We start from the raw sequence: 13,164 nt of genomic DNA on the forward strand, positions 1-13,164 counted from the left end.
TCACACTTGTCCAAGAAATGTGTTGGACATTTACATAGGCCATGTCATGTGTGTTCTGCATGTTTTATACTCTTGAGTCTTCATCCTGAATCAATGCACAGTTTGAGCTGTAGGACCTGTAGAGCTCATTACCTCATTTTCCCCTCTGTCTTTTCTTGGTCCCTTTCTGTTATCCTTTAGCTGTTGAACTTGCCCAGAGATGGAATATAAACAACTGCTAGGATATAGAAACTTGATAAAGTTACCTTTGTGGTGATTGTGTAGGCAGCTCATAGGCCATAGTCTTAGTGCAAGCTGTAGCTGAGCTCCTACAAAGCTACACAAATCTCATTTATTAAATAGCCAGGTTTCTGTGAGTTATCCCTAGCCTGGCACAATAAGAAAGTCCTTCCTTAGGGAAAATTGCATATGGTACATGTACAGCAACACCAGAACGATATAGTTGAGACGCAAGCCTTAATTATAAAATAATTGTTTATAATGAACAAAACAAGAACTGTCCAGTAACTGTCCCCGGATGTGGAGAAAACACTTGATCTGCTAAAACTACATGTTTAAATAGCATCTTTCCTGCCAGAGGTATATTTCAGGATCAGTGGGTCAGTCCAGGTCACTCTAGAATCCAGTTTCACTGGAATAAGAAATACATTATTTGTGCTTCTTAGAAAACTTCAAGTTAACGGGATCTCAAGTTGACCACGGTCATCCTCGTCAAAGTAAAACATATACCCACTACTCCAGTTCAAAGACCTATGCTGGTCATGCTTTTCTCCTTACACAGTTCTGCTTTAAGATAAGTTGAACTAGTAATTGAACCCCTGTACTGACTTTGAAAACTGTCACTGAGCTGTATGTTGAAGCTGCATCAGGCTTAAAGTGACTGTCTAAATGTTGCTGGCAAAACTAGTCAATCCCTGTTTGAGGAACACAATCGAATGTGGTTTCTGACCTTAATCGCTCTCCTTTCTCTTTAATTCAGATTGTTGTAATAATTTAAAAACTGAAATCCTGCTATTTTAAAAAAAAAAAGTTTTATTTGAACTAGTGTTTTCTGGTCCACAATTTAACAGAGACACATGGGGGTAATTAAGATCAGACAAGTAATTTAACTACATGCGTATTAGCTCCACAAGGGCATATTTTACAGTGATTAAATTTGTATACCCTTCAGGTAACAAAGATTAAGGAGAGAGATTACCATCCAGACGCTTATCATAAGGGGGTGTAAAAGAAAAGCAGCAATAACTTGGGGTAACCTTCCCATGTCTTCTATGAATCTGAAGTACCATTTTTCTTTTAGAAACCTATTATAAGCCTTTAAATTTTCTGGGAAGAATGTCGTAAATTCATTGGAGCAGTCCCTAGCTGACATGAAAGATGAACAAGTTACTTACCTTAAGTAATGCCTTATCTGGTAGAGACCATCTAGCTGCAGATTCCGTACCTTAGAATTATCCCCAGGCATCAGCCTGGATCTGGCCATTTTTCATGAGCTGCTCTCCTGTGCGCTGGTAGGTGGCATTATTTGCTTTCATGTGGCGTCATCTGCGCCGGTAGTGACATGCATGCCTAAATAGGCACCACCCTAGCGTGTTGTCAGTTTCTTTTCACGACTTTCCATGCCAGAAGAACAAAGCCACAAATAACTCTGACCACTGGTGTGCCTAGATAGTCTCTACCAGATGAAGGGTTACTAAAGGTAAGTAACTTGTTCATTTGATAGAGACTTCTAGCTGCAGATTCCTTACCTTAGAATAGATATCCAAGCAACACCTCCCCGTAAGGGATCCCCGAAACTGTTTCCCACTAAAAAATCTTGCAGGACCAAACGAGCTAAGTGCCAGCCCAACAGACCTCACTGTCCAGACAGTAATGCTTTGTGAACTTGTGTAGAGAAGCCAACATTGCTGTCTAGCTGATGTCCAAGATCGGAACTTTGCATGCTAACGCAGTAGTCGCAACCTTGGCTCTGGTGGAATGAGCATGTAAGCCCTCCAGGGAGGATGGGTTGCTTCTTGCCCAATGCTTAGCCGATCTTAATGCAGAGCACGATCCATCGGGAATTGGCCTGTTCTGCACAGCCTTTCCCTTCTTCGCTCCAAATCCCTACAAAGAATTGGTCATCAACCCGGAACTCATTTGTACGTCATGGTAGAACGGCAACTGTCTTTCGGTCCAATAGGTGCAGTTGCTTCTCTTTCAGATGTATGTTCTGGATCATAAAAGGTAAGCAGGGCGATTTAACTGGTCTACATGAGAGGGAGTGACTACATTTGGCAGGAAGGAAGCTTTAGTGCAAAAAATCAGCTGGTCTGTAAAGACGTTTAGGTACATAGGCCAAGATGACAAAGCCTGAAGCTCACTCACCCTTGGATGATGTTATTGCCACAGTGAAGGCAGTCTTGATGTTAAGGCGCCTGTGAGGACAGTTGTGCAGTGGCTGAAAAGGGGTTCATATAAAAAAAAATTAAGCGTTCGATTAAGATCCTACTGAGGCATGAAGAGTGAAGGTGATTCAGACCTTTTGAAAAATTACTCACAATGGTGGATTTGAAAAGGGATGGCAGATCTGGCAACCACACAAAGGCTGACATGGCAGAAAGATAGCCCTTTAAGGGGCCCAAAGCAGAACTGCTAGGCAAGAGAAAGAATAAAGAGAAGGATTTGAGAGATGTGCCAGAAAGAAGGGCAACTCGTTTCTGTCCACAGACTTTGTAGAGGGATGCCTGGTTGTCAAGATAACAGTGAAGACTTTGGGTGGAAGGTCAAGCACTGTCAACTGTCGCAACACATCTCCACACATGAAGGCAGAGCGTTGACAACTTCGGGTGGAGAACCCTCTCCTGCTGCTGCAACAGAATATCTGCCAAAAGGGGCAGCCTGATCAGAGGACCAATGGCCATGCTGGACAGCTCAGGATAACAAACTCTCTGAGCCCAGTCCAGAGCCACAAGGATGATTTGGACCCAGTCGTTCATGACTTTCTTGAACTCTGGGCAGGAGTGGTGTCAGTGGAAAGGTGTACAGGAGGCTTGATCGCCACTCTAAACAAAAAGCATCTCAGAGCCAGAGTCGTCTTGGAAACTCCATCATGCGGAACTGCTGATACTGAAAGTTCTTGGAGGTGGCGAACAGATATAACCAAGGCTCTCCTTACTCCTGAAAGACCTTGCACCACCTCTGAATGGAGATGCCAGTTGTGATCCTCTAAGCATCTTTGGTGAGTGTGTCCACCCTAGTGTTCAGAGAACCTGCTAGGTGTAAAACCACCAGGGATATGACCTGATGTTCCAGCCATGTCCAGAGACGCAGGGCCACTTGAAGGAGGGTCCATGACCTCAGCCCTCCGTGCTAGTTGCACCTCACCCAGTATGTTGCAGTACCACATGCAGTGTTTAAGAACACCAGCCTTCCCTTGAAGGAGGGTAGAAAGGATTTAAATGCCAGCCTGATCGCCTGGAGCTCCAGAAGGTTGATGTAGAGTCTGGATTCCACCAGAGGCCTCTGAACTCCACCTCTCCCAGATGGCAACCTCATCTCTGAAGTGACTCATCTGTAACCACTGTCTGATCTGGTTGGGGAAGGGAGAGGGATCTGCTGCTGACCCAATCGTGGTTTAACCACCACTGCAGATCTTTTGTAGTTCCCTTCAAGATCTGGAACATGTCAGATTCCCCTGGAGCTGCGCCCACTGAAACTTCAGGTTCTATTGCCAAGCATGCATATGACAGCGGGCATATGTTGCAAGCAGGATGCAGGAAGCCATGAGTCCCAGCAGCGTGATAAAGGCTGAAACATCAGAATCCTAGCCTGAATTTCCTGGACTCTGCATTCAGGAGGATAAGCCTGAAACTGGACTGTCTCCAGAATGACACCAATGAAAGTGTCTGAGAGGGAGGCAGTTGTGACTTTGGCAACTAAATAACGTTATCTAGTTCCAGTATCCCTAGCACTTGTTTATACTCTCTCTGGGTAGGTTCAGCAGCTTAAAGATAACAGAAAAGGAGGAAGAAAAGACAGAGGGGAATATTAGGTAATGGTAAAAAAATGCTCGACAGGTACTACAGATGAAATTGTGCACTGCTTCAGAATGAAGACTCAAGAGCATAACACGTGCAGAATACATGTGCGTGGTCCATGTAAATGGCCTACGTATTTCTTGGACAAGTGTGATGGGTGGATAAAGTTGCTGAAGCAGCCTCCGCTCTATTGAAGCGTGCTCAGACAATAGATGGATGGGCAGACCCATGCAGGGTCTAGCAGTCGGAAATGAAAGATGTAATGCATAGATTAGCAATTGCCTTACTTGATAATTGGCCTGCATCATTGCACACAGAGGTCTAACAGATGGTTTACAGAAAATACAGTCCTAATTTCATCAAACTAAAAATGTAAAGCATGACTGACATTAAGCTCATAGTTTCCTCAACTGAGGACAATTTTAATTTAAGCAGAATACAGATAACACTTCTTATTTAAAAAAAAATAATAAAAAAAAAGGATTAGTAGACACAACCCTGTCCATATAGAAAACAGTGGAGGAGTATAGTGCTTGAAACTGACTAATGCACATGGCAGAGGGTAAAATGACCAAGAAGGAAACCTTCATGAGGATACTCGTAATGCAGGAAGTCTTGAGTCAAAGGGGTTGAATATCTTTCTAGCAATGATGAGCATCAAATACCAACTAATCACAGGATGCCCATATAGAGAAGTAACAATCTAGTAAGCCTGTTGGAAGCCACTCAATAACCTTGATGGCCTTGGAGAAGCATTCCTCTGGCAATGGTAACAAAGTAGGTCAGTAAGATGTCCAGAAAAGTACATATGTCTGTCAAAATAAAGCAAATGCAGGTGGTCTGCTGTGGTCTGGAGGTGGGACAGGACTGCCTGGGCCGAGCCTGTCTTCGGCAGTCAGCCTTTGAGATAGGGAAAGACTATTACCCCTAATCTCTGCAGATGAGGCTGCAACCACTGCCATCACTTTGAACATCCAAGGGACGTTAGGAAGGCCAAAAGGGAGTATAGCAGAAGTGTTTGTGGCCCCCTGTGAACCGCATGTAATGGCTCTGGGTAGGCAGGCTGGGATGGTGGAAATATGTGTCCTGTAAGTCCAGTGCTACCATCCAGTCTCCCAAGTCCAGGGCAGATGGAACTCAAGCGAGTGTAAGCATTTTGAACTTCTCCATCTTAAGTAAGAAACTGAGAGAGCGCAGGTCTAGGATAGGACAAAGGCCTCCATCCTTTTTGAGCACCAGAACTTAGCAGGAATAACAACCATAACTAACTTCTCGTGTTGGCGCCCTCTCTATGGCTCCCTTGGCCAAGAGTCATAATTTCCTGGTGGAGTTAAGAGAGGGTCCTCCATCAGCCGGTCACAAGTTGGTGGCATGGGTGAAGGGGTAGTCACGAAGGGGAGGGAGTTACTCCTTTGGACACTCCTTTGGACAATCTGGAGAACCGTGCGGTTTGAAGTTGACTGCCAGTCGTGCCGGTGATGGCGTAAACTACCTCACACTAGTTTCCTATGATGGTTGGAGGTTAAACTAAAGAGGTTTAGAGGCTGTGGCTGCCAGTGGGGTGGAGGACTTGCCTGACCTCTGGCTGCCTGTGCCACAGGGTTTGGGGGGATACTGTTAGCCACGCAGAGGCTGTGGCACATGTGTGCCGTGGTGGCTGGGCAGGTAAGGATGAGGCTAAAAAAAGGAGTAAAGATGAGCTGGAGTTGGCGGGGCTTATGCAAAAGCCCAAGGACCTGGTCATAGCTCTGCTATCCTTAAAGCGTTTCAGTGTTGAGTCCACCTGGTCTCCGAAGAAATGGGAGCTTTCAAAGGGCATGTCCATAAGCAAGGCATGGACATCCCCTGAAAAGCCATTCATTCTCAGCCTGGTGTGGCGAGGAAGAAACTACTCTGCCTAGTGAGTTGGTCATAACCAGTCCACATCAGATCGTGAACATAACTGCATCTCTCCCCTCTGCCACAGCTTGGGAGAGTATGGCCTGGGCCTCCTCTGGGGCCATGGTCAGCATGTGTGCAAACAAATCCCACAGTGAATGGGAGTAACAGCCCAGAAGGCACTGACTGCAGTGCCGGGCTAGTGGAAGAAACCGTTTTCTTGCCTAGGTTGTCCAGTCTCTTGGATTCCCTAGCTGGTGGGGTGGTAGGGAATGTGCCAGGGTTCACACAGGACGTAGAGGCTTGGACCACCAAGATTTCTGGGGTAGGGAGTTGGGTGAGGAAATTGAGGTCTTCTGGCGTGAGGCAATGGTGGCAGGCAATTGTTCTGCTCACAGGCGCCCCGGTGCTAGACTTCGACCAGGTCCCAAGCAGGACGACAGTAAGGGCTTTCTTAAATGGTAGACACGGTTCCTAGGTGAGTCACTGCCGGCTGAAGCACCTCTGTCAAGACATTGTTGTTGACTTCCACTGAGGATAGGATAGGCTAGGGTGCAGGACCACAGCCTCCCTTAACACCGTAGAAAAGGACACTCCCTCCTCTGTAGCCACAGTAGGAGGAGAGGTCATGCCAGTATCTGGGAAGATGTCTAGTCCACTGGCATCTGCAAAGTCCTCATACCAGTCCATTTTGTGAGTCAATGGGCTGGTATTTATCAGGCTCTAGTGGCCCCACCTAATCTTCCCAAAGTCCGAGCCTGTAGAAATAGGGCTCAGGCTCCGGTCTGGAGAGTATGGCTCTGGTCAAATGACACCCTGCACTAGGAGCGTAGACATGGGGTCCGGCATTCCCATGTCGGGGGAGGTCGAGACTGTATGACCAGCGCCAATCAGGGGACGAACGAGGTGAAGTTGAAGACTTCTTCGATGATTTGCTCTTTCTTTTTGTGGGACAAACCTGGACAGCTTCAACGAAGACCGTTGACTCTGCATCCTATCCTGGGACCTTCCTATCGGCCGGTATGGAGACCGTCACACATTAGGCAGCCAGGAACATGAGCGATCATTCTCTCAAGGCCTTGCGGTGTATGATGCGTCAGCTGCTGCTGGTCTTCGCTTCGTGGTCATGCTCGAGGCACCAGAAGCAAACAAGATGTGGGTCCGTCACCAACATCTCTGTGCCAGGTGCCACAGCGCTTAAAACCAGCTTTTCTAGAAGACATACCTGCCAAAGTAGGGAAAAATTCTCAAGACTTTGACAAAAGTTCTAAAAGGTCATTTTAAAGGTGATTGGGCGGTTGCTCTCACCAGATCTACTCTGACTGTTACGGAAAGAAAAGAACTGACCTCCGCACGCTGGGGTGGCACCTATATAAGCACAGTGCTTGTGTCTGCACATGCGGGTGGCTTCATGCTGAGCCGAACAGTGCCACTTATCGGCATGCAGAGGTGTACTGTTCATGAAAAATTTCTGTATCCAGTCTGCCGCCTGGGGATAATTCTTAAGTAGGGAATCTGCAGCTAGAAGTTCCTGTCGGATACCCCTAGTAATGTAGCCCTCCAAACGTAAATAGAACCTAATATTGCAAAAGAACCCCTATACTTTATGGAGTATACAGTGGTTTACCTGATTTTGCTCCCCACAGACGGATGCATGAAATTTTCTTTGTCTTAAATTGGTGATTTGGTGTTTCATTTTCCTTTTTACACCTTTTGAGGCCATGTTCTTTCTTTCTGAGACTAGATTAAATAGTCTTCCAGGAAGTGTCTTAACATTTAACCATTTCTTGACATGTCACGTTTCCTTTTCAGTTATCTACAGTACAAAACTTTATAGGTTCTTCAAATACATAGAAAACAGAGATGTTGCGAAATCTGTACTGAAGGAAAGAGGTCTCAAGAAAATTCGACTTGGCATAGAAGGTAAACCTAAAACATACACATCTGTTCAATTTAATTTGATGGTTGTGGTTGTCTCCTCATTCTCCAGAATCTAACGTAGTACTTGTTAAACTGCATTTCTCTGACCAACTCCACTACTCATGCTGTCTAAATCATGTCTTACGCACTTTTAACATTTTTAGTGGCTTTTGGTTAATATAGTAGCCCACAATTTAATATGCGCATCTTTTCATTTTCCCTAGTAATTGTGCTGTAGCAAGAAATATATAAACAGTATATTGCTCTTTTACTGTCTGTTCACTTTATCACTGCCACTGTTCATTTCCTCGCTTGTTGTTGCTATCAGCTAATTATGTACTATGCTTGCTGATAAAGCCATGAATACAATGACATACTTTAACTCTTTCGGCAGTCTAGTTGCAGCTGTAGTGTCAAAGGTATTACTGTCGACTACAGATCAGTAATAAAATTACATTGTACCACGTTGTTGAGCTGAAGTGCAAACTAATTGTGAAGAGCTTCTTCAGTCTTTTATACTGGAAAAAAACTGTTCAAGATTCCACCTACACTGTTTGAATTCTTCCTTGTTGGTATTCAAAACGCAACCTTTTTTTCACGATTTTTCTTGACTTTACCTAGTCAAATTCTTAATTGTCTTGTGTAACTAGATACTCTGAAGCAGCTGACATGGGATGCTATGCACAACATTAAATATGCCGCTAGTACGTTTTTCTGAGATTCCCCTGCCACCTTACAGACCATACACAGCACGTTTTCTGTACCAGGGAAAAGGAACAGCTTTACTGTTAGTTTGGGAGTTGGACATTTGCAGTGGTCCAGTTTCATTTGAGGCCCTGTAATAGCCCTATCTTCCAGCCCAGATCATCGGGTAATAGGAACATTCATCTTTCTCAGTATTAATTGTTAATTATGTGCCGTTTTCAGTTTAGTGCAAACGTTTTACATGTATTTTCAGTGCATTCTAGGTCGGTTAGACATGCTTCATTTTAGGTCAGTTTGACGTTATCACCCTTCAATCTTGTAAATGTTGAACTTTAAAATCTGATGCTAAATTCAAAAAAATATTTTAAGAATATGGTTTCCTTATTATAGGTTATCCCACATACAAAGAAAAGGTGAAGAAGAGGCCAGGCGGAAGGCCTGAAGTCATTTACAATTATGTCCAAAGGCCATTCATTAGAATGTCCTGGGAAAAGGAAGAAGGGAAGAGTCGTCATGTGGACTTTCAGTGTGTGAAGAGCAAGTCTATAACAAACCTAGCAGCTGCTGCAGCCGACATTCCTCAGGACCAGCTTGTGGTAATGCACCCAACACCGCAAGTCGATGAGTTGGATATTTTGCCTAATCATCTTCCTCCTGGAAATAACGATCTGGATCCTGATGGTCAAAACCCAACCCTCTGATCTACGCTCATAATCACTGAAAAGCATGTTACATAATTGGAAAGAAAAACTGTACTTGATTGAAAATGACGCTGCAATTTGTTCTTCTTGTGATATGAACATAAAAGAAATTGGAGCTCTTGCAGTGTGGACTTTTATTCTTAAAAGATCATTGAGTACTTCTGAGGTTTTAAAATGAATAGTTCTAGTTCCTGAGGTTCGTGTTTTGTAAATGCATTTGTTTACTGGTGGGATGGTGGTATAGGTTCTCTGTTTTTGCTGGACTGCACTTTCCTCACTTAATCACTCTCGCAACGTTTAAAAAAAGATAGGATCTGGACGCTATTGAAAGTTCTTTTTTTCCACGTTACAAGGTGTGAAAATGTATATCGCAGCGTTAAGAGCAGCACTTTGCAGATGGTGGCACAATGGCGCTTCTAAAATCCTTTCATGTGCTCAGTCTGCTGTTTTTGAAGTGTGTTTTTCACTAATACGTTTATTATAAATGGTAACTGTTCCAAACCATTTGAAAGTGACATGCATAAGGATGAGAGCAAACTAAATTTACTACTGAAAACAGTGACTTTACAGTGGCTGGGTTACATATCTTATTTGAGACGCCCAACTTGAAGTAAATAATACCTCTAACAGCTATTTCTTTACCTTTTTTAGATTTTCTTTTTCCACTGTTTGACTCTTTAAAATTACTTTCAGTGTACTTAAAACTTATCTTCTACACATTACCTTCCATATCTTGATTAAAAATTGCTCTAATGGTATATGTGACTTATAATTTTAAGCTCTTGTATCAGTGAATGAAACATTGCTGGGATGGAGGTTAATATATATGTACTTTGTTTCAGTTCGCACCTCTACTAGTTTGCAGAAAATACACATAAAAAGACATTGCTTGATAGTGACTTTCCTTTCCTCTTTTTGTAGTCCATACAAACACTAATGCTGATGTATGCAGAGAGCTGGTCTGTCTTGTAGCCAAGATTGTGCAATTGTTTGATGAATCGATATTATCACTTCAGCAAATAACATAACAATTGTACACCAGGCTAGTGTGTAAAATATTTTTCCTTGAGTTTTTGCTGCTTTCTGTTGGAGCCTTAGATGTAAAATTCACCATCTCTCCGAGAAAGCTTTATAAACAGCCTTATGACGTTCAGCCCATATTTTGACACATGCTTGCTGAATATTTCAAATATTATTACTTGAGTGATTACCATCTTCACCTTCCAACTTCCTACAGCTACACCAAATGAAGCTTGCATTTTAGTGATTACCTTTCTCTCCATCTCCTTTTATTCTACATCTTGGAATAATCCAGTTACACAAACTTGATATTTTTGCTAACACGGGTATAATATAAACATCCTATGAAAACAATGACTTCAGCATATTGCATGTGCATCTGTATGCACTTTTTTACTATAGTCTTGGGATTTTTTCGTTTTGTTCTGTTGCAGACAATATATACTTTGGATTTATTGCTTATGCACCAAATCAGTCTAGTAGCATTTGCAAGGGTTCACTGGGATCAACACAAAAAGGAAGAACACGATCTTAAAATAGAACTCGTAAGCCTTAAAAATTCAGCTATCAGTTGTAGTAGTTGATCTGCATGTACAGTGCAGAGCAGAATAACTTTTGTGGCCGCTTTTTTCCTTATTAGTAGCTTTTTTTTTTTTTTTTTTTGTGTGTGCATCTTTTGCCAGAACCACCCCAAGATTTGAGTCTTAAAACGTCGAATCTGTAGTTCTTAGCTTGCAGTCTTGTGTATGCCTAATAAGGTGACAAACATTGCTGTGTATTTTTTGCTTTGAAGCACTGTTTGCTGCTAACCTATCCACAACGGATGTCGGGCTTTCCCATGAGGCATTTGGCTTTTTTATGTGGAGACGCAGGGGGTACGGATAAACTAGCATTACACATACTTGTGATGGAAGGGGCTTTGAAATTGTCCTGACTTTAAAGTGGCACCATGGATGGCATATCTAGAAGAAATGTAAGCGGGGGGCGGCAGTGCTGCATGAACTACATACAGTGCTTTAGAATGTCTGAACGCTGAAATGTCTATAGGACAGACTGGTCCTGTGAAGTGTTATCTTAATATTTTACATGGAAAACAGTTGTCTAGTTAGCAATCAGATTAAAGAATGTAGGAGATTTTTTTTTTTTGTTTTGTTTTTTCATGCAAATTCTCTAGTCTGGTGGTGTCTGAAACCAAGACTTTGAAGTCCAACCAAAAAAAATTGAGAAAACATAGTCTTATTTTGAAACGTTTGTAAAGCATCCAAGTGAAACCTGATAGATAGATATATCCATATGTCATATTGTCAAGGTCATAAACACCTACTGGGGGGGAAAAAAGCAAGCTGAGGCAGTGGTGTTTTGGTTGAGGAGTCATCAGTTATGCATGCCTGCAACGTATTAGCAAGTTTAAGCCTCTAGACTAGTTTAGCCATTTACAATTGAATCTGAAAAGCATGGTAGGTGTTATAAGAAGTGATTGGATAAGCTACTATCTAAACTGTGAGCTAAATTCACCAGATTGTGTTAATGGGCAGGGGTGGTGAAGCTTGGCCTTTTAAGTGGTTTAACATTTGCTACTGCTATGATTGGCACTTGGTTGCATAATAGTACATGGGTGATCTTATTTGGTCGAAAAACGCTAGCTAATAGCTCTAGGTAGTGGTTGAGGCTGCTACACATTAAAATTGCAACATTTTGAGAGTTAGTAGGAAGTTTCATTTTTCGTTATAAGTACTTGCCCTACACAACAGATGAATGCTTATCTTTGTAGTCATCAGACCCTGAAAATACTGTAATCTTTTTTTAGGAAAGGGAATACCGATTGTTTAATATAAGATTCAAGTTAAATTTGTATGCCATTTTGGTCTGCAGTTTGTACATGCCTCAGTTCCCAAATAAGTCTATTGTTAAAACATTTTTTACTGATCTTGTACTGAACAGGTTTCAAAATTGATGTAAAGGAATGCACAGTACATGCATTAGAACACATTGCATTGCAGTGTCTATTAGACTGTGGCATGCATTTGCCATATAAAGCACACCTATTACGCCTATTTATAAAGTTCCAACTTTTTTTTTTTTATTAAAAAAAGTTCACTCAAGCCAAAAATGGAGTACACATTGAAACACAACAAAGATTTTGTGAATCACAGATTTGAATTTCAGCTGCTGAAGTATAAAAAAAATAAAATAAAAAAAAAAGCATTGGTACACCATTTGTATTAGGGACCACCTTATTTGCTTTGTAGGTCAACTGAAAACTCCAAGATGCTGTTTTAAGATAATGGCTCATTCCAAGTATTAATCAGCAGTGGAGAGAATTGTAGGACTTCAGTAATGTTGGGTGGAAGAAATTAGTATTGTCCATTCCTTGTTTCTTAAATTATTGTATGCTTTTTCATTTGAATAAAGTTTCATTATTTAAGTGTTTCTGTTGACTTCTTTTAGATAAAACTTTCCATTTTGTGCTGTTTTACATTATTCTGAAAATCTTTTTATCGCTTGATTTTTACAAGCACTGCTATCTGTTACTTTTTTCTGATTCCTTACATTTTTGTCCAGCTCCCATTCAAGATGTCTTAGGAGCCAGGAATGTGTTGGGTGAGCTAAGATTGAGTGAAGGTCCGTAGTTGTCTGGTGATCCACTGAGCTCCAGATTAGACTGCGTTTGTTGGCAAGCAGTGATTAATTTTAGAGTCTTCTGAAAGAGGTAGATAGATAATGATGATGATTAGAATTCTCAAATTAGTCTAGACATGTTAGATTTAGAAATCAAAGGCTGTTCTGAGAGGTTTGGGACATCACAAAGGGACCGTAATATTGTAGGTTCAACCTGAAACAGAAAAGAGGCAGAGCAACAGTTGAGCAGGTTGTAGTTTTTAGACCTGGTCAGTGCAGTCTGCACATGTTGAATGTCCAGC

The 13,164-nt window shown here is 42.2% G+C and overlaps 1 protein-coding gene across 2 annotated transcripts in view; it reads left to right on the forward strand.

The window, feature by feature from the left end:
* Window positions 1-12,673, forward strand: part of BTBD10 (BTB domain containing 10) — a 138,196-nt gene extending 125,523 nt beyond the window's left edge. For both annotated transcript variants that reach the window (XM_069223567.1, XM_069223568.1), the window contains exons 7-8: window positions 7,710-7,820; window positions 8,913-12,673. In XM_069223567.1, coding sequence (XP_069079668.1) covers window positions 7,710-7,820; window positions 8,913-9,223 — 422 coding nt within the window. In that variant the 3' untranslated portion in view covers window positions 9,224-12,673. The remainder of the gene's footprint in view (window positions 1-7,709; window positions 7,821-8,912) is intronic.
* The last annotated feature ends 491 nt before the right edge of the window (window positions 12,674-13,164 follow it).

The sequence above is a fragment of the Pleurodeles waltl genome, chromosome 3_1, assembly GCF_031143425.1.
Source record: "Pleurodeles waltl isolate 20211129_DDA chromosome 3_1, aPleWal1.hap1.20221129, whole genome shotgun sequence".
In the NCBI taxonomy this organism is placed as follows: domain Eukaryota; kingdom Metazoa; phylum Chordata; class Amphibia; order Caudata; family Salamandridae; genus Pleurodeles; species Pleurodeles waltl.